Genomic DNA, 22,996 nt, shown 5'->3' on the forward strand with positions numbered 1-22,996 from the left:
TAAAAAAAAAAGATGAAATATTTTAAGTGACTTTATTTTTTTTTTTTTTTTTTAAAGATTTTATTTATTTATTTGACAGAGAGAGATCACAAGTAGGCAGAGAGGCAGGCAGAGAGAGAGAGAGAGGAGGAAACAGGCTCCCTGCTGAGCAGAGAACCCGATGCGGGACTCGATCCCAGGACCCTGAGATCATGACCTGAGCCGAAAGCAGCGGCTTAACCCACTGAGCCACCCAGGCGCCCTTTAAGTGACTTTAAAACAACAATTTTTTATATATCCTTTGTGAAATATATCCCGAGAAGAAAAAGAACGGCAAAAAGCAAAAACTGTTTTTTTTGTTTTGTTTTGTTTTGGTTTTGGTTTTGGCCAAACTTTTTATTTAGTATTCTGTAGTTGCTTAACACATACTTAAATGGTGTTATTGGTGGGAGGGGAAAGAGGAGGTTCTTGTAGATTCCCACGGAAATGTCAGAAAGGCAAAATATGGCCAGCATTATCCATTTGGTTTTTTGGGTTTACTGGGTGAATAGCACTTTCCTTACATAAGCATCTGATCTCAGGTTTTTCATACTGAGAACATTGAGATTTCAGTTTGAAAACCCTCTGAAATCCTACAAGTAGCATACCCCGACCACCCTCTAACAGCTAGCTTGTTTGTATAGGCAGAAAGATTCACCTCTCCATTTTAGATGGCTAGATGTTTGTGGAAGGTCTTAGAATTGCTTTGCCTCACTTACTGGGAAAAATCGAACGTAGGAAGTGGCCTTTAGGGACACTTTTAACTTGAAAAATTACAATACTAGTACAAAAGTCAAGTCTTACCACATTTAATATTTGCTTATTGAAAGCAATGTCATAAAGTCAAATAAGATTAAACAGGTTTTACTTTTTTTCCCTCACAAGAACATAAAAATTATAAAAAACTATGTTTTCAATAAAAAATCATACTGTTGGTGGTAGTGAAAAAAATGCTATTTTGTAACTGCTGTGTGCATAGTGTTTGCTAAAGCAAATTAGTATATTGACGCCAATGAGAACCAATAAAATTAGCGTGATAGAAAGAAGATATATGATATTGGTGAGATAATGTAATAACTCCATAGATCCAAATTTGAATTGGAAGTATCAGTATAAACTCGTGAATTATTTTAGTTTTAAGGAAGAAAATAAAATATATTTCTTAGTTTCATCTATGGAAAAGGCCTAAAAATATAAACAATAACTAATAAGGTAACATGATGCAAGCTAGAATTTGGCCTCTATTACTTATCACTAAAAGGAACAAAGGCCTGGAACATTCTGTGATTCCAAAGGCAAGGCAGCTATCAAAGACTACTAAGATCATATCTAAGACGCAGGAGAAACTTGAAGAGACTCCCACTACTTAATAATAATGGGATAATTTTAATATCAGTGAGGATAATAAATACAGTGGGTTTCAAAAACACATTTAAATTCATGATTCCATATACTACTATAAAAATACTCAATATTTTTGGAGGATGCCTGGAAACTGATAAATAGAAAGAATTAACCTTTTGTCCATTCCTTATGGAAAATATTTATGGCTTGCATAGTAATCAATTGTGATCACACAATTGGTGAGGAGAGATTTCTCTTTATGGAAGGATTCCAGCTAATACATGAAAAGGAACAAAGATAATTCAAATATCATCATTTTGCAAGCTCTAATAAATTAAAGGGTCATCAGTGGCTACTAATATACCAAAGAGGCCTCAACTAGGCATTATGTGCCTTCTGGGGGTATATACCAGATATCTGCCAAAAATATTTTGAAAACAATCATATCAGAATCTGATTAAGCCTCCAGATCCAACTAACAATATCCTAGGACAGAGAAACATCTTAAATAACCCTTATTTAACAATCAATAAAATCCATGTTGTATGAAATGCTAAATCAATACTGTCCAATAGAAGTGTATTGTCCAATAGAAATGTATTGCAAGTCACATATGTAATTTAAGGTTTCTAGCAGACCCATTAAAATAAAAGGAAACAAGTGAAATTTTCAATATTACTTAGCCTAATGTATATGCAATATTATAATCTCAACACACAAAGTAAAAATTATTAATGAGACACTATCCTTGGTACTAAGACTTTGAAATAGGACACGCATTTTATTTATTTTTATTTTTATTTTTTTAAGATTTTTTTTTATTCAACAGAGAAAGATCACAAGTAGGCAGAGAGGCAGGCAGAGAGAGAGAGGGAAGCAGGCTCCCCACTGTGCAAAGAGCCCGATGTGGAACTCGATCCCAGGACCATGAGATCATGGCCTAAGCCGAAGGCAGAGGCTCCCAGGTGCCACTGAGCCACCCAGGTGCCCCATGACACGCATTTTAAATTTACAGGGCATCCCAATTTGGACTAGTTACATTTCAGGTGTTCAACAGCCATATGTGGCTAGAGGCTACTCTACTGGGCAACAGTACAAGTAAGTACAAATAACAGTACAAAGAAAGTACAAATAACGTGGGTTTCTTCAACGAATTATTACAAGGAGAAAAAAAGAGGGAAGCGGGAAATTCTAGCCTAAAAGTGACCTAGGAGACACTATTAACCAATCATAACATATGAATCAACCAGGGAAACAAATACCAAGTTAACATTTGATAATATTAAGGCTTTCTGCTGATTTTTAGCTGAAACTATGGTAATACACTTAACATTAAAAAACATGTTAAAGATATATGACAAGATATTTATCAGTGAAATTATATAACGTATATGCTTAAAAATAATTAATGAGAGAGGGTAAGATTACAAATGAAATATGATTATCCAGTGGCTGATCATTGTTGAACACAGGCATTAGGTACAAAGGGATTCATGAAACCACTCTCTCTTCTTTTGTATACATACAGTGCATAGTATTTGTCAGGTACTGATCTAAGGCCTTGTTATATAATGACTAAATCTTCCAATAAGGAAGGTGCTAATAAGAAAAGTGAAGCATGAAAAGGTTCCATGTCTTGTCCAAGTTCTCATAAAGGTAAAGTCTAGATTCAAATTCAGGCAGTTTGACTTCAGAATTCAAACTCATAATCCCTAACTCTATGATCTAATAAACTAAAGATCCTGATTAGCTGATTAGCCAAAAGCCTCAAGTTAGATTTTATTTGTCTATGATTTGCTCTATATCAGAAGAAACAGATTTCCTCTGGGGTGTTTTCCCACCATATAGATCTGTATACTTGTCAACTGTTTAAACCCTTTATTTGTACCTGAAAGTCCATGAAACAAACTTTTCATTCTGCTAATAATAAACTATAGCTAATATGGGAGAGAATGACAGTACATAAACTTTACTGTTAAACACTTCACATGTCACTCAAAGTATAATGAACTTACTGGGCTTTATTTTCTTTTCCCACCAAGAGCTAAGCCCCCAGTTAAGAAGGCCCTCAGCGCTCACCTTTGGCTTACCCTGAGGTTCTGTGAAAGCAAGAGTTGTAAACTCCTACTTAAGACTAGGAAGAGAAGGTATGCCCAGCACATACAAAAATCTTCTGACAAGTGCTAGAAGACTTGCTGGTTTAATACATTTAAGAAAATCTGTGTCCAGTCATTAATTACTATGTCAACCAAGCAGATATTTCAAAGACTGCACATGACAAAGAATACAAACTTTACTGAATTAGTCCAGAAAAGTCACAAAACAGAACAGCGTAGCAGCAGCAGCAACAACAAACCCTGGGGACCAGAGAATCTGATTTCTAGAGTTGCTGCATCATTTTATTTAAATATGTGTTTTGAGGGGCACCTGGGTGGCTCAGTGGGTTAAGGCCTCTGCCTTCAGCTCAGGTCATGATCGCAGGGTTCTGGGATTGAGCCCTGCATTGGGCTCTCTGCTTAGCAGGGAGTCTGCTTCCTCCCCTCTCTCTCTCTCTCTCTGCCTGCCTCTCTTCCTACTAGTGATCTCACTCTCTGTCAAATAAATTTTTTTTTAAATATGTTTTTTGAATAAGAATTACAACATACACAAAGAAACTGGGGCACCTGGGTGGCTCAGTGGGTTAAAGCCTCTGCCTTCGGCTCAGGTCATGATCCCAGGGTCCTGGGATCGAGCCCCATATCAGGCTCTCTGCTCAGCAGGGAACCTGCTTCCTCCTCTCTCTCTGCTTGCTTCTCTGCCTACTTGTGATCTCTGTCTGTCAAATAAATAAATAAAATCTTTTAAAAAAAAAAAAAGATACAAAAGAAACAAGAAAGCATGGGCCAAGCTTAAAAAAAAGTCAACGGAAAATGTCCTTAAGGAAGCCAAGAAATTGTACTTACCAAATAAAGATATTAAATGAATATTAAAAGTATATTCAGGGGCACCTGGATGGCTCAGTGGGTTAAAGCCTCTGCCTTTGGCTCAGGTCGTGATCTCAGGGTCCTGGGATCGAGTCCCGCATCAGGCTCTCTGCTCAGCAGGGAGCCTGCTTCCCTTCCTCTCTCTTCTGCTGCCTCTCTGCCTACTTGTGATCTCTCTCTCTGTCAAATAAATAAATAAAATCTTAAAAAAAAAAGTATATCCAAAGATCTAAAGAAAAGCAGATCTAAAGAATTAAAGGAAATTATGAAAATGGTATCTCATGAAATAGAAATTCTGTAGTTGAAAAACATAATAACTGAAATAAAAAATTCACTAGAGAGGTTCCATGAAAGGAAAGAGCAAATTGAGCAGCAGTAGAGTGTGAATGTTTGTGTCTCCTTCTCCTTCCCCACTTTCATGTGTCAAAATCATAATGCCCAGTGTGATGACATTAGGAAGTCTGGCCTTTGGGAGATACTTAAGTCATGAAGGTGGAACCCTCATGAATGGAAGTAATGCCTTAGTAAAGTAGCTCCAGACAGATCCCTAGCTCCTTCTGCCACGTCAGAGTACAGTGAGAAGTCTGTGACCCAGAAGAGAGCCTTCATCTGAACATGCTGGCACACTGATATCAGACATCCAGCCTTCAGAACTGTGATGAATAAGTTTCCATTCTCTATAAGCCACCCAGTCTTTTGTCTATAGAAGCCCAAACAGACTAAAATAAGCAGGCAAAAAAGAGAGAGAGAGAGAGAATTGGTAACTTGAAAAAAGATAAAATGACATTATTTAGACTGAGGAACAGAGCAAAAAGAATGAAAAAAGTAAATAGAACTTCAGAGACTTGTGGAACAATGAGAATACCAATATATGCATGATGGGAGTCCATGAAGGAGAGGGGGAAAAGAGGCAGAAAAAATATTCAAATAAATAATGGTTGGGGCACCTACAGGCTCAGTGGGTTGAACATCTGCCTTCTGCTCAGATTGTGATCTCAAGGTCCTGGGAGAGAGCCCTGCATTGGGCTTCCTGCTCAGTGGGGAGCTTGCTTCTCCCTCTCCCTCTGTCCCCCTCTCATGCGCTCTCTCTCTCATTGTAAAAACAAAAAAACAAAAAAAACTCCCCAAATTTGGTGAACATTACTCTGTACATACAAGAAGCTCAAAGAACACTAAGTAGGATAAAATCAGAGACCCATGCCTACATATGTCATAGTCAAACTGATGAAAAGATTAGGAGAGAATCTTGAAAAAAGCAAAACAGAAGGGACTCCTTATGTGCAGGGGATCTTCAGTAACGATGTCAGTTGATTTCTAACCAGAAATCAGTGAAAGTAGAAGGCTGTGTTACAACATTCAGAATGCTGGAAGAAAAAAAGTCAACAAAGAATTCTACACCAGCAAAATTATCCTTCAAAAATGATATATAAAAAATGAGAGAATACACTGCTAACACATCTGGCCTGCACTAAATTCATTTCAAGTAAAATGAAAGAACATTAGACAGTAATACAAGTCCACATAAAGAAATAGTAAACATAAGTCTACAGATAACAATATAAACATATTTTCATTTGTAAATTTTTCATTTCTTATTTTCTGTTATTTTTTATTTTTCAAAGATTTATTTATTTGTGGGGCGCCTGGGTGGCTCAGTGGGTTAAAGCCTCTGCCTTTGGCTAAGGTCATGATCTAGGGGTCCTCGGATTGGGCCCCACATCAGGCTCTCTGCCTGGCAGGGAGCCTGCTTCCCCCTCCTTTGCCTGCCTTTCTGCCTACTTGTGATCTTTCTCTCTCTGTTAAATAAATAAATAAAATCTTTTAAAAAAATTGTTATTAGAAACAAAGAAAGCTATTTTGTAATGATAAACTGGTTAATTTATTAGTAAGACATAAAAAATTTAAACATATATTCCCTTAAAGGAATCTCAAAAAACAAGAAACAAAATTCATTGAATTGAAGAAACAAAAACATTATCCAACAATAGACTTCAATGCCCCATTTCCAAAAACAGTACAAGTCAAAAGATCAACAAGGAAACAGTCGACTTGAACAGACATCTGTAGAACACAGAGGCATCCAGTTATAGCAGAACATACATTCTTCTCAAGTGTACATGGAATATTCTCCAAGACTGACCATATGTTAGGACACAAAGCAACTCTCAAAATTTTAAAAGACTGAAATCGTACAAAGTATCACTTCTGATTACAATGAAATGAAACTGCAAATCAACAAGAAAAAAACTAGAAAATTCAAAAGCACGTAAGAAATAAATAATTCTTAAAAAACTAATGAGTCAGGACACCTGGGTGGCTCAGTGGGTTAAAACCTCTGCCTTCAACTCAGGTCATGATCCCAGGGTCCTGGGACTGAGCCCCGCATCAGGCTCTCTGCTCAGCAGGGAGCCTGCTTCCTCCTCTCTCTCTGCCTGCTTCTCTGCTTACTTGTGATCTCTGTCAAATAAATAAACAAAATCTTTAAAAAAAAAAAAAAAAACCTAATGAGTCAAAGAAAAAATCACAAGAGAATTTAGAAAATAATTTGAGAAAAATGAAAATGAATTACTTTCTATCAAAACTTGTGGGATAAGTGTAAGTGCATGGTTGGAAGAAGATGCAGTGTAAGAAGTGTGTAGTTGGAAATGTATAGCTGTGAATGCCTACATTAAAAAACGAAAGATATCAAATCAACACTCTAAACTCATACCTTGTGGAAATAGGTACTATGCAGACCCGTACTCTGAAAACTATAAAATGCTGATGAAAAAAACTGAAGACAACACAAAGAAATGGAAAGATATTCCATGTTCATGGATTATAAGAACAAACATTGCTAAAATGTCTATATTACCTAAAGCAATGTACAGATTAAACGCAACCCCACTCAAAATACCAACAGCATTTTTAACAGAACTAGAACAAACAATTCTAAAATTTGTATGGAACCACAAAAGACCCTAAATAGCCAAAGAAATCTTGAAAAAGAAAAGTGAAACAAGGTATCAAAATTCCAGACTTCAAATTATGTTACAAAGCTGTAGTAACCAAAGCAGTATAGGACTGGCATAAATACAGACACATAGATCAATGGAACAGAATAGAAAACCTAGATGTAAAACCATAATTACATGGTCAACTAATTTTCAACAAAAGAAGAAAGAATATACAATGGAAGAAAGACAGTGTTCTCAGCAAAGGGGATTGGTAAAACTGGACAGCTACCTGCAAATCAGTGAAACTGGATGACTTTCTTACACCATACAGAAAAAATAAACTCAGAGTGTATTAAAAGGCTGAAATGTGAGAACTGAAACCGTAAAAATCCTAGAAGACCACACAGATAGTCATTTCTCTGACAACAGCCATAGCAAAATTTTAAGATATGTCTCCTGAGGCAAGGGAAAGAAAAGCAAAAATAAACTACCGGGACTACATCAAAACAAAAAGCTTCTGCACAGAGAAGGAAAGAACCAACAATCCAAAAACAATGTATTGAATGGGAGAAAATATTTGCAAATGATGTATCTGATAAAGCACTAGTATTCAAAATATATACAGAACTGATACAACTCAACAAAAACACAAATAATCCAATCAAAAAATGGACAAGAGGGGCGCCTGGGTGGCTCAGTAAGTTAAAGCCTCTGTCTTCGGCTCGGGTCATGATCCCAGGATCCTGGGATCGAGCCTCACATCGGGCTCTCTGCTCAGCAGAGAGGCTGCTTCCTCCGTCTCACTCTTATGCCTCTCTGCCTACTTGTGATCTCTCTCTGTCAAATAAATAAATAAAATATTTTAAAATTTAAAAAAAAATGGACAAGAAGACTTTAACAGACATTTCTCTAAAGAAGACATTTAGCCAACAGACACATGAAAAGATGCTCAACATCACTCATTAGGGAAATTCAAATCAAAACTACAATGAGATACCACCTCACACCTGTTAGAATGGCTAAAATCAAAAATCCAAAAAGAACTGCTGGTGAAGTTGTGAAGAAAAGGAACACTCATGCACTATTGGTGGGAATGCATCCTGGTACAGCCACTGTGGAAAACAGTATGGAGCTTCCTCAAAAAGTTAAAAATAGAACTACCCTATGATCCAGGAATTGTATTTCTGGTTATTTATCTAAAAATATGAAAACTAATTCGGAAAGATATATGCACCCCTATGATTACTGCAGCATTATTTACAATAGGCAAATTATGGAAGCAACCCCAAGTTGTCCATCGATAGATGAATGGATAATGAAGATGTGATATACATGTGTGTATACATAATGGAATATTATTCATCCATCAAAAATGAAACCTTGCCACTTATAACAACATAAATGGATCTAGAGAGTATAATCCTAAGTGAAATAAGTCAGTCAGAGAAGGACAAATATCATATGATTTCACTCATATGTGCAATTTAAGAAACAAAACAAATGATTAAAGGAAAACAGAGAGAGAGAGAGACAAACCAAGAAACAGATTTTTAACTATAGAGAACAAACTGATGGCTACCAGGGGTGAGCTGGGTGGAGAGATGAAGGAAATGGGTGATGGGGATTAAGAGTACACTTATCACGATAAACACTGAGTAATGTACAGATCTGTTGAATTAGTTAGTATACTGTACACCTGAAACTAATACAATACTGTATGCAACTATACTGGAATTAAAATTAAAAATTAATACAAAATAAATTTATACCTTAAGGAACTAGAAAAAGAAGAACTAGAAAAGGAACTAAATTTTTCTTTAAAGCAGAAGAAAATAATGAATATCTAAATGGAAATAAACAAGATAGAGAATAAAAAAAAAGAGAAAATCAACAAATGCAGAAGTTGGTTCTTTGAAAAGATTACAAACCCTTAGCTAGACAAAGAGATAAGACTCAAACTGCTAAAATCAGGAATGAAAAAGGAGACATTACTACTGACCTTACAGAAATAAAAAGGATTATAAGAGAATACTAGGAACAACTGTATGCCAACAAATTAGAAAACCTAGATAATATGGGCAGATTCCTAGAAACGCACAAACTACCAAAACTGACTCAAGATGACATAGAAAATACAAATAGGTCTATAATAATTAAACTTCCCACAATAAAAGCCCAGGTTCAAGTGGCTTCCCTGAATTCTAACAAACATTTCAAGAAGAATTAATACCAATCTTACACTAACTCTTCCAAAAAACTGAAGGAAATAATCCTCAACTCATTCTATGAGGTCAGTGTTAATAAAACAAGACAGATGCAAAATTTAAGGGAGAACCAGGCAGAACCTATTCAGTCTGATTCAGTTTGAATCCTGCAACAAAGAAAACAAAATATATGCCATGGCAAATGCAATTTACCCCAGGAATACAAAATTCATTTAATATCTTAAAATCAACCAACATAACACATAATATTAGCAGAATAAAAAACAAAACCCACACAGTTATCTTAACAGAATCAAAAAATTATGTGACAAAACCCAACAAACCAGAAACAGAAGCAAGCTTCATCAACGCGATAAAGACCATCTATGAAAGCACGAATCTAACATCATACTTAACAGTGAATGGCCATATGCGTTCCCCCTGGGATTACAAATCTCACAAAGATGTCCTATCTCCTCACTTCTATTCAACACTGTACTGTATGTTTAAGCAAGAAAAACTAGAGAAGAAAAAGAAATAGAAGGTATCCAGACTCAAAAGGAAAAAGTGAATTTCTATTTGGAAATGACATAATCTCTACTTACAGATGATATTATCTTACATACAGAAAACCCTAAGGAGTCCACACTCATGCACATGCACATACAAACAAACAAAAACCCTTTTCCTATGAAAAAAACTAGATTAGCAAGGTTCAGGACACAAGATCAATATACATAAGTCAACTGTTCCTATACATTACCATTGAACATTTCAAATAAGAAATTAAGAAAAAAAAATCCATTTAAAAGAACAAAAAGAATAAAACACTTAGGAATGAATTTAACAAAAAATGTGTAAGACCCATACATTAAAAATACAAAATATCACTAAAAGAGACTGAAGGACACTTAAATAAATGAGAGGACATTCCATATTCTTCTTACTAGAATGCAGTATGAACACAGGAATATTTCCCAAATTGATTAACACTTTCAACACAAGCCCTAAGAAAAGTCTATCTGCCTTTCTTGGAGCTATAGAAATGTTAAAATGTATCATCAAAATACTGGTTCTACTCAAATTAAAATTAAAACTAGGGGCACCTGGGTGGCTCAGTCAGTTAAATGTCTGACTCTTGATCTCAGCTCACATCTTCATCTCAGGGTTTTGAGTTCAAGCCTCAAATTGGGCTCAATGGTAGGCGTGGAGCCTACTTTAAAAAAAATATTAAACAAAACTAAGCTCAGTACTTATAAACAGGATGCAGAATTTAAGAAAGAGTCAGACAGGGGGGTGCCTGGGTGGCTCAGTGGGTTAAAGCCTCGGCTTTCAGCTCAGGTCATGATTCAAGGTCCTGGGATGGAGCCTCACATCCAGCTCTCTGCCCAGCAAGGAGTCTGCTTTCCTTCTTCTCTCTGCCTGCCACTCTGCCTACTTGTGATCTCTGTCCCTCAAATAAATTTAAAAAAATAAAAAAGGAAAGAAAGAGCCAGACAGAATTAACCTTCTCCCAAGGACTCCCTGTCAGAACAAAAATAAACCCCATGAATTTTTCACCATGTCAAAAATAATGGTATTTTCCGACAGTTCATGGTTCAAAGCCTGAAACTATTAATGTTTTCACCTTAAAAATTTTTAAGTCTAAACTGTCATATGTTCAAGGACAAATTTAAGAAGGATTGGCCCAGTATTAAATTTCAAAAAGACTATATAAAAATTATGTGTAAGAGTCTCAGAATGTATGTTGTCACAAAAGCAAAAAAAAGCCCAGTTTCACATAAAATATTCTTGGAATAAAACAAAATTCTAAAGTGTAATTTTGTAAAAACTTAAAAACATAATTCTGGGGGAAAAAAAGGAGCTGAACTTCAACATACTCTTTTTTTTTAAACCATAATTATCTATAAGAGAGGAAGTAAGAATATAAATGGGGAAAAGACAGTCTCTTCAACAAACGGGTGTGGGGAAAGCTTGACAGCTATATGGAAAAGAATGCAGCTGGACAACCTTCTTATACCCCCCCACAAAAATAAGGTAACAACAAATTAAAGACCTAAATATAAGACCTGAAACCATAAAACATCTAAAAGAAAACAAGGACAGTAAACTCTTGGACACTGGCCTTAGCAACAGTTTTCTGGATCTGTCTCCTCAGGCAACGGAAATAAAAGCAAAAGCAAACAACTGGGACCATATCAAACTTAAAAGCTTTTGCACAGCGGAAGAAACCACCAACACAAAAATGGAAGAAGGTATTTGCAAACGATGTATCTGATAAGGAGTTAATATCCAAACTATAAAAAATGCATACAACTCAGCAAAACCCCAAGTAACCCAATTGAAATTGGGCAGGGGACCTGAACAAATATTTTATCAGAGGACATACATATAGATGGCCAACAGACACATGAAAGGATGCTTAACATCATTAATTACCAAAGAAATGCAAATCAAAACCACGATGAGAAAATACAGCTGTCAGAATGGCTAAAATAAAAAGGACAAGAAATAACAAGGATTCGCAAGGGTGTGGAGAAAAGGGGCCACTTGGGCACTGTGGGTGGGGATGCAAGCAGGTGCAGCAGCTATGGAAAACAGTATGGAGGTTCCTCAAAAAATTAAAAATAGAATGACCATATATGATCCAGTAATTCCACTGCTACTTACCCGAAGAAAATGAAAACACTAATTCAAAAAGACATGTGCACCCTTATGATTATTGTAGCATTATTTCCAATAGCTAAGATACAGAAGGAATCCAAGTGTCTACCAAAAGATAAATGGATAAAGATGTGAGATATATATACACAATTCAGCCATAAAAAGGAAAAAAATTTTGTCACTTGTCGTAACACCGATGGACCTAGAGGGTATTATACTAAGTGAAATAAATCAAAGACAAACACCATATGACTACACTTACATATGAAATCTAAAAAAAAAAACAAAACAAAATGAACAAACAAAAATCAGAAACAAGCTCCAAAATATAGAGAACAAACCAGTGGTTCCTAGGAGGGGAGGGTAAAGAGTGAAAGAGGTGAAGGAGATTAGGAGGTACAAACTTCCAGTTATAAAATAAATAAGTCACAGAGAAGAAAAGTACAGTATAGAGAGTACAGGTGATAATACTGTCACAACTTTTTACAGTAACAGATGGTAACTACAGCTACTGCGGTGAGCACTGTGTAATGTATAGATTTGTCCGATCACTAGGCTAAACAACTGAAACTAATAAACTTGGTCCATCAACTAGACTTCCAACAAAAAATTTAAAAAAAATTTAAACCCCACAATTCTAAAATCAAAAGAAGCCAAAGATTAATGTAAGTCATTAATCAGATATCAGCTGCTTGACAAAGCTGGTTCAAAGTGGATACAAAAACAGGTGTCTACTGACAGCAGAAAAAAGAATGCCAAAATAAGACATGTCTAATATGACACTGAAAGGGTATACATTAATTTTTTGATTTATTTCTTATTTCTAAGTTTTAGATAATTTATCTTACATAATTCATAAATTTCTGACTTCGTTATTTTTTGAAAAAGTCGGGTGGATTCTGTACTCACAAATAAGAAAGCAAGCATATGATAATGAAAGAAAAAATCTAAACTAATTTAAACACATCTTAAGAATGTTTCCAATCACATTGATGCATTCTTGTTTTCGTATTTTTTCTTAATTTTTATTTATTTATTTGAGAGAGACAGAGTGTGAGAGACAGCAGGGGAGGGGGCAAAGGGAGAAGGAGAAACAGACTCCTGGCTGAGCAGGGAGCCAGATTCCAGGCTCGATCCCAACACCCTGGGATCGTGACCAGGGCAAAGGCAGACGCTTAACTGACCGATCCACCCAGGTGCCCATTCTTGGTATCTTTAATGACATTGAGTCTCACAATGCAAACTGAGAATCAGAGAATGTCATAAAGGATACTTTATCAATTAGCAATGACAATGTGACCATCTGCCACATTAGGAATGCCACCACTGACAGAAATGAAATCTGCCAAATGGATGGGACCAGCCCAGGGGTTACCACACCTATCAAGCAAGATGGTGTTCACTGTAAACTTGCAATGAACTAGGAACATTAAGAACCAGGGGCAGTAAAAGAGACCCTTCTCCATCCCCTACATACATGTTAAGTTATTACCTTTACCAGCTCTGGCTCTTCTGGCTGAAGGTGAGAATCATTATCTGCCTGGGAATCTTCAGGATTCTGAGGGGATACAGGATAAGATCTTTCAGTGACAGGCTGCCTATGACCTATAGCAGAGCCTCAACAAGCAACATCCGTCCACGGTGGATATGGCATATACAGGATAACCTCTTTTGTTGTTTTATTTAGGGCTGAAATTAATGTCCTGGAGTAACATCCAACTATAATTTTCTGTGACCTTGTTTAAGACAAGGACAATCATAAGACTGAGACAGATATAGGGGTGCCTGGATGCTCAGTGGGTTAAGCCTCTGCCGTTGGCTCGGGTCATGATCTTGGGGTCCTGGGATGGAGCCCCACATCGGGCTCTCTGCTCCGCGGGGAGCCTGCTTCCCCCTCTCTCTCTGCCTGCCTCTCTGCCTACTTGTGACCTCTGTCTGTCAAATAAATAAATAAAAGCTTAAAAAAAAAAAGACTGAGACAGATATAACTGCATAGTTTCTAAAGCAGGCTTCCATCAAAGAACCTACCACAACAAAAATAAATTTATAAAAAGAGGCCTTCAGATGCTACACAATTTTCCCTTTACATGTAGGGTTGAAATGTATTTCTCAGAAACAATCTCTCTCACTCAAGAAAAGTACTCAATACCTGCCAACACTACATATTTTTCACAGCTGAAAATCATTACAGTGTTGTGGGGGGTCCAAGGGACCATCTCATTCAGGAAATATTTCAGGGACTTCTCAGTATATTGTTTTCTTCCAAACCTTATAAACTGTATCCCCATGAGGGCCTGATTTTATAGATGAAATGATCTTTTATTGTATCTTTCCATTAGCACTTAACAATTTTAGGTTTTATGTGTGTCATTTTAAAAACTATGGGTAATATAACTATCTAAAGTCCATTGAGAAAAAAATGTTATCTTTCTCCCCTCCCAAGTTCTTATCTAAAAAATGTGAACTCAACATCTGGTAATTAAGGATGGGTTTGACCATGTCAATACTAGACATATGCTTTGGATCTACTGATCAAATGCAATATTTTGCTTTTTATTTATCTTTTCTCTTTTTCAAAAAAAAGGATCCATGTGGAGGACCTGAACGCAGGACCTGAACCCAAGACCCTAAGATCAAGATCTGAGCTGAGATCAAGAGTCAAACACTTGAGGCACCTGAGTGGCTCAGTTGGTTAAGTGTATGCCTTCAGCTCAGGTCGGCATCCCAGAGTCCGGGGATCCGACCCTGCATCAGGCTCCCTGCTCAGCTGGAAGCCTGCTTCCCCCTCTCCCTCTGACTGCTGCTTCCCCTGCTTGTGCTTTCTCCCTGTCTCTGTCAAATAAATAAATAAAATCTTACAAAAAAAATAATCAGACGGGCGCCTGGGTGGCTCAGTGGGTTAAAGCCTCTGCCTTTGGCTCAGGTCATGATCCTAGGGTCCTAGGATCGAGCCCCGCATCACATCGGGCTCTCTGCTCAGCAGGGAGCCTGCTTCCTCCTCTCTCTCTGCCTGCCTCTCAGCCTACTTGTGATCTCTGTCTGAAAAATAAATAAATAAAATCCTAAAAAAAAAAATCAGATGTTCAACCAACTAAAGCACCCAGGTGCCCCTCACTTACATTTCAAGGTATGTTTTAAGGACTATTTTCACTGTACATCCCAACAACAAAGAATAAAAGATCACAACTACAGGTTACTGCGGATTATTACTAGAACAAATTATATTTGTTGGTATCATCTTTCTTCGGGATCTCCTATTTCAGAAAGTCATGCTAAAATATAGCTTTTATCACATTAACACCTATCTCAAACACATTCACACACACATACATACGTACACTTAAATGTCTTCAGGGAAACATTGAAAGACTCAGCTTTAATATCTAACTCCCAGGCTTCTTTTTCATAACTTTCCCACTGGAATCACTAGCTCACTGCACTGTTCTCTGATGCAGAGCCTTGCCCTTGAACTCCCTTCTCACCTAAAGTACCTTCACAAACACTTCAAGACAATTTAAATCATTGAATCATTGTCTGGATACCACCTTAAGTCTCACTGCCCTCATGAGCTTTATCATAGACCAATTTTGCCCATACTCATGTCCCATTTCTTTTCTTTCTTTCTTTTTTTTTTTAAAGATTTTATTTATTTATTTATCTGTCAGAGAGAGAGGAAGAGAGAGAGAGACAGAGCACAGCAGGCAGAGGGGGAGAGAGAAGCAGACTCCTATGCAGGACTCAATCCCAGGACCCTGGGAACACGACCCGAGCCAAAGGCACCAGCCTAACTGACTGTGCCATCCATGGGGTCCACATTTCTTTTTTCTTATAGCAATCATTTCTTTAGCATATGGCTAAACAACTACCATTCACCTAAATAAATTATGGAACTATTTCTTTTGTATGCCTTACTCAATGAGACTATAGTTCCCTACAGCCAAGCACTGTGTCTTAAACATTTTCTCTCTCTCCATGTCATCTATTAAGCTCGATCAGTTCTTAATGGGTAGAAAAGAGGAGATCACTGAGAGTGGTGGACACAAGGGGAATGGTCCCTCTTAATTAAGAGGGTATATGGGTGTGTCTGTGTGTGTACATATTTTTCCAAAATTTCCTAAACAAAATCTCCAATTTAAAATATTCCATTCTTTGGGGCACCTGGGTGGCTCTGTGGGTTAAAGCCTCTGCCTTCAGCTCAGGTCATGATCTCAGGGTCCTGGCATTGAGCCTCGCATCGGGCTCTCTGCTCAGCAGGGAGCCTGCTTTCTCCTCTCTCTTTGCCTGCCTCTCTGCCTACTTGTGGTTTCTGCCTGTCAATTAAATAAATAAAATCTTTAAAAACATAAAATAAAATATTCCATTCTTCTATCCCATAAATGTCTGAAATTTCCTGGGAACTATACAAACTGAACATCAAAAGTAAATTTCCTAGGCTCTCTATCAAAACTAGCAAAAGTATTTTTTGAAAGCTCATGTACCTTGATAATTGGTTCAATATGTATAATGAATCTTTTTATAGAGTCCAAGCTTTACTATGATGAACCCAATTTCCATGGGTGAAACAATTTGATTCAGTTACCAGAAGGGATGTGGGTAAGGTAGAGAAGTCACAGACTTCAACAAAAACCGACATGCTCTCAACCCACGAGGCAGGTCAGGACCCGAAAAAATCCCAACTTACCAGAGGTCCAACTGAAAAAAACACGGCAGCCATAATCTCTTTCTCTGTGTTCCCCTCTCTGGCAAGAGTGGAGTCCTGCAGGGGCGTACCTGAGAAAGAGAAATAAGCCATGAAAACCCATGCTGCCTTGGAAATCATAGACTTACCCAGCTGGAACCCTGACATTACAAGAAAGCAATGACTTCCCTAAAGAACACAAGATTAACCCTCCAAAATCAGTGAGAAAAAATGATCCTTGATCCTGGAGATCTTGTCATTTTAATGCCATTAGGTGTAGTCATGGCTAGGAGGCCAGACATTGTACAAGGTTCTTTTAATTTGAACTTCACATCAGTCCAATGGGAATTATATTGCCATTCCACTGATCAGGAAAATGAAGCTTAGAGAAATAATACTATTTATCCAAGGCAATGCATGACCCCAAATCAGTCTAATTCCAATGCTCACAACTTTTCCATTAAATCAGCTTGCTACGTGATGTGGATGAAAACAATATAATCTTTCTTTGCCACAATCACCTATTCATCTAAAAATGAAACATTCGAGGGGCGCCTGGGTGGCTCGGTGGGTTAAAGCCTCTGCCTTCGGCTCAGGTCATGATCTCAGGGTCCTGGGATCGAGCCCCAAATCGGGCTCTCTGCTCTGCGGGAAGCCTGCTTCCTCCTCTCTCTCTGCCTGCCTCTCTGCCTACTTGTGGTCTCTCTCTGTCAAATAAATAAATAAATAATAATAAAAAATAAATAAAAATGAAACATTCGGGGCGCCTGGGTGGCTCAGTGGGTTAAGCCTCTGCCTTCAGCTCAGGTCATGATCTCGGGGTCCTGGGGTCGAGCCCTGCATCAGGCTCTCTGCTCAGCAGGGAGCCTGCTTCTCTCTCTCCGCCTGCTTGTGATCTCTGTCAAATAAATAAGTAAAATCTTTTAAAAAAATAAAAATAAATAAAAATGAAACATTCTAAGAATCTCTTCTTCCTATCTTTCATGTGATGATTAATTTGCTAACATTTTCAGAGATTTCAGCTACAACTTCCAAATTTAAAAGAAGCCCTGATATGTTTCTCTCAATCTCATATTCAAACAGATCTTTATCTAGTCATTCTGTATCAGGCAAACCCAAATAAGAAGGAAGCAGAGGGGGAAAAAAAAAAGAATATGACCCAGCTAATGCTGAGTTTGGTTGCAAAACAAGAGTCTGCAAACTCTTACAAAAATGTTTATAAATGTTTGTAAACATTCTCTTAATTAAAGGGCAAAGTTTCAGGATGATGCTGTAAGACATATAAAAGGGCAGTGGTGCAATAAGAATAAAGCTTCCCAGATTTTGTGAAACTCATATTAATGACAGTTTCCCAGGAAGTCTGATGCTCTCACCATGCAGTAGGGCTTGTGGGGCCCAAGGGAATCTATGCAGAATCATGCTGAATCTGTCCCTGCTTTACAGAGTCCATTTGCCTCCATTAAGAATTCATATCCAAGACCTTTGTATTCAAAAGCGTAGTCCAAAGAACAGCAGAATAAATATTATTGGAGAGCTTGTGAAAATGTAAAATTTGAGGTCCAACTCCAGAACCGATTGAATCAAGAATCAGCTTTTTAATAAGATCTCTAGCTGATTCATGTGCACACATCAAATTTTAAGACAATATGGATCTAATAAAGATCATGCCAACAAATGGACAACCTAGAAGAAATGAGTAAATTCCTGAAACATAACAATCTACTAAGACTGAATCATGATGAAAGAGAAAATCTGACAGACTGAATACTAGTAAGGAGATTGAATCAATAATAAGTCTCTCAAAAAACAAAGTCCAGGACTAGGTAGTTTCATTGGTGAATTCCACCAAACATTTAAGATATGATTTAGTACCAATCCTTCTCAAACTCTTCCAAAGAACATAGAGGAAGGAACACTTTCAAACACATTTTATGAGGCCAGAATTATTGTGAAACCAAAACCAGGCAACGACACCACAAGAAAAGAAAATTAGATGTCAATGACCCTCTTGAATATAGATGCAAAATTCCTAAAAAAAATTAGCAAACTGAATTCAACAATACATCAAAAGGATCATACACAATGACCAAGTGGGATTTATTCCAGGGATCCAAGAATGGTTCAACATCTGCAAGTCAATCAATGTGATGTTCACCACATTAATAAAATGAAGAATAAAAATGATATGATCATCTCAAGCGATGCAGAAAAAGCATTTGGCAAAATTCAGCATCCATTTATGACTTAAAAAACTTTCAATAAAGGCCATATATGACAAGACCACAGCTAACATACTCAGTGGTGAAATGATAAAACTTCTCATCATTGCCCACTCTCAACATTTATATTCAGCATAATATTGGAAGTCCTAGCCACAGCAATTTGGCAAGAAAAAGAAATCAAAACTATACAGACTGGAAAAGAACCATTACTATTCGCAGATGACATAATATTATACAGAGAAATCCCTAAAGACTCTGCCAAAAAACTGTTAGGATAAACAAAAAACGGTTAGGATACAAATCAACTTACAAAAATCAGTTGCGTTTCCATACGCTAATAATAAACTGTAAGAAAGAGAAATTAAGAAAATAATCCCATTTAGAATTGCATCAAAAAGAAAAAAATACCTAGGGATAAATTTAACCAAGGGGCTGAAAGACCTGTTCATTGAAACCAGAAGACATTAAATGGAAAGATATTCTGTGCTCAAGGATTAGAAGAACCAATATTGTTAAAATGTCCATACTACCCAAAGCAATTTATAGGTTTAATACAATCCCTATCAAGTACCAACAACATTTTTCACAAAACTAGAACAAAGCATACTAAAATTTCCTCAAAAAATTAAAAATAGTACTACATTTTCCAGCAATTCCACTTCTGGGCATTTATCTGATGGAAACAAAAACCCTACCTCAAAAAGATATCCATACTCATATGTTCACTGTAGCATTAATTACAATAGTCAAGAAATGGAAGTGTTTGTTGACAGCTGAATAGATAATATAATACCCTCAGAGGAATATTATTCAGCCATAAAAAAGAAGGAAATCTTGCCATTTGTGAAAAACGTGGATGGACCATGAGAGCATTATGCTAGGTGAAACAAGTCAGACAGATGTAGACAACTATCACCTCGCTGCTATATGGAATCTAAAATAAAAAACAAAACAACCGCCTATTGCAAACTTGAACTCACAGATACGGAGAACAGATTGCCAGAGATGATTGCCAGAGGCAGCGGTGAGCAGTGGACGAGATGGGCAAAGGTGGTCCAAAAGCTATAAACTCCTAGTTACAAAATAAGTCAGTCCTGGAGATGTAATGTACAGAATGGTGACTATAGTTAATAATATTGTATTATATATTTTAAGTTAATAAGGGTAAATCCTAAAAATTATCACAAGAAAAAAACCTGTAATTATGTGTGATGATGGATATTGACTAGATTTGTAATGATCACTTTGTTATCTATATCTATAATGATTATTTTATATACCTGAAACTAATAATATTTATGTCAATTACATTTCAATTAAAAAATGAAGTACTAAGTATCTCTGTAGATGAAAAAAAGAAAGCAAGCTCTCATTATAAACACACATACATACACTAAAATAAATCATCATGCCAGGGGGTGGGGAGGTGGGGGGCACATGGGTGGCTCAGTTGGTTAAGTGTCCAACTCTTTATTTTGGCTCAGGTCATGATCTCAGGATCATGGGATTGAGTCCCATGTGGGGCTCCATGCTCAGTGTGGAGTCCGCTTGATTCTCTCTCTTCCTCTCCTTCTGTCCCTCTGCCCGCTCTCATATGCTCTCTCTCTAGAATAAAATAAATAAAACCTTAAAAAAAAACTGAATATATGACATTCTCTAACCATGATGTAGTAGAATTACAAATTTAAGTTTGGGGGGGGGGGAACCCAATCACCAGGAAATTAAAATAGATCCTCCTGAGTACTTATACTTATTAAGTCAAAGAGAGAACTTTAACTGCCAGTGAAACAGAAAATGAGAGAATTATAGGTTAAAAACTCATGGGTTGCCAAAACTTTCAGAAAGATAAAATTTATATCCCTAAATACATGCAACTGACATTTTAAAAAATAAAAATATTAAACATTCAACTATATAAGAGAAGTAATTAACAAGCAAACCATAAAGAAAAAATAATAAAGAAACTAGTAAGAAAGCAAAACAGTTGACAAAGGCAGGAGCTGATTCTCTAAATAATGAAATACATATGCCACTGGCCAAAGAACAAAAATACCAGTAAATCAAAAATAAAAACAAGAAAGGGGCTATAACATATATATCATCTTAAAACCGTATGCCAATAAAAAGAAAATTTCCCAAAGAACAATTTTTGCTTAAAAAATTTGTAAGACTGACTCAAACAGCAGGAAACTTATGTAGGCCAAAGTAGCAGATACTGCTAATTGCCTTCCAACATCCAGTCTCCCCTTTTATACAGACAAAGGCTTGAAATCTCAGCTGGACACAAGGCCACCCAGGTAGAGACATTTCCCAGCCACCACACAGGCAGGTGTGCCCATGTGACTAAATTATAGCAAATGGGATTTAAACAAGAGAGCTGACGTCACATATTTAAAAGGGAGCTGCAAGGCCTCCAGTTCCTCATTTCCCCTTCCAAAGGCCTGAAACAAAACGGGCTGAGAGTGAGCCAGCCTCTGCCATAGGAAAGACAACACATTCAGGAGGTGCCAAAGCAAAAAGCTGAATGGAAACTGGGTTTCCAGAAAACCTAATGGATGAGAGCTGCCTACCCCTATCACCTTGGGCCACCTAACAGCTCAGACTTCTGTATCAGAAAGAAACAGGCTTTCTTGTTCAAATCACACAGACTCTGTTAAAGCTGAGAAATTAATTTCCTAGTTAGTAGAATGAGTGGCCCTGAAAGAAAAATGGCAAGTTCTCAGGTAAGCAGGGGAGAGTAAGGCTTTCGTTAAATCAAGAAAACATGTGGGGGGGGGGGCTGGGTGGCTCATTGGGCTCGGGTCATGATCTCAGGGTTCTGGGATCCAGTCCCGCATCAGACTCTCTGCTCAGCAGGGAGCCTGCTTCTCCACCACCTCTCCACCACCACCCGCCTCTCTGCCGACTTGTGATCTCTGTCAAATAAGTAAATCTTTTAAAAAATAATAATAATAATAACCTGAAGAGTGTGTGGGTGGGTGGCTCAGTGGGTTGAGCATCTGCTTTCAGCTCTGGTGGAGATCCTGGATCCTGGAATCAATCCCTAAACTGTGCTCCCGGATCAGCCCAGAGACCGCCTCTCTCTGTCCTTCTGTCCCTCCCCTATCTGTGCTCTCAAATAAATGAAATCTTAAAAAAAAAGAATGACATGTGTCATCATTGCTTTTTAAATTTGTAAGGATTAATAAACTCCCCCTTGGCAATATGCCATACAGATAATGCTAGCTAAATATGGTTAATACCAAACTGTGCCATAAACATTTTTTTAAAGTTTTATCATCAGAATAAGCAATGCTACCTAAAATTCAATAAATTCAGCCTGATCTCAGTTATGTCAAAATAATGCACAGAGACAAAGACAGCATGTGAATCAGCCAAAACTCCACTGTGACCCGAGCGTTGGGCCCGAGGTGTTTACCTTCCTTCAGTTTTTCTTCACTTTCCACGTTGACAGTAAGGAGGAGTCTGGTGTAGGTTCTAACTTAACTTCGGTTTGGCTACAGTGGAGACACGCCCACAAGCAAACCACCTGGGCTCAAGGCGAATCATCTGAGCAGTTGCTCCTTTCGCCTCCGACAGGACACAGAAGATACCCAGGCCGACACTTCATTCAGCAGTCATAATTTCCTAGATGTTTTCTCTGGATATTGCGACTTCACCCAAGCCCTGTCTACCCAAGCCCTGCGGAAGTATCAGGGACTTGAGAAATTTCTCTCGATGTGGCTCCCAAGCCAGCTTTGTTATTTTAAAATAACGACGGGGACCCTATTCTTTGTGAGAACTTCAGCGCCTGGGACCAGTGCAGCATTTCCCAGCCCAAGCAATGATGCCATTACCACGTCAGGGAGAGGCAAGGGACTTAAAAGTGATGATGTGAAGTGCCATAAAACGAGGCAGGGAAAAACTGCCCCGGGCACAGAAGGACAGGAGTTCGTCCGCCTGTCAAGTCACCAGGTGTGAAACCGGT

General features: G+C 37.5%; 1 protein-coding gene across 9 annotated transcripts in view; it reads right to left on the reverse strand.

The window, feature by feature from the left end:
- Positions 1-22,996, reverse strand: part of LOC116577172 (zinc finger protein 624) — a 37,047-nt gene that overhangs the window by 13,577 nt on the left and 474 nt on the right. For 2 of the 9 annotated variants that reach the window (XM_032320034.1, XM_032320025.1), the window contains exons 2-3: positions 16,811-16,899; positions 13,622-13,687 (exon numbers count right to left, since the gene is read on the reverse strand). In XM_032320034.1, the coding sequence (XP_032175925.1) occupies positions 13,622-13,687; positions 16,811-16,843 (99 nt within the window). In that variant the 5' untranslated portion in view covers positions 16,844-16,899. Of the gene's footprint in view, positions 1-13,621; positions 13,694-16,810; positions 16,900-20,421; positions 20,459-22,996 lie in introns of those variants that run through there. The other 7 variants (XM_032320026.1, XM_032320035.1, XM_032320027.1 and 4 more) reach the window with 7 other exon arrangements.

The sequence above is a fragment of the Mustela erminea genome, chromosome 18 (genome assembly GCF_009829155.1).
Source record: "Mustela erminea isolate mMusErm1 chromosome 18, mMusErm1.Pri, whole genome shotgun sequence".
Lineage (NCBI taxonomy): Eukaryota > Metazoa > Chordata > Mammalia > Carnivora > Mustelidae > Mustela > Mustela erminea.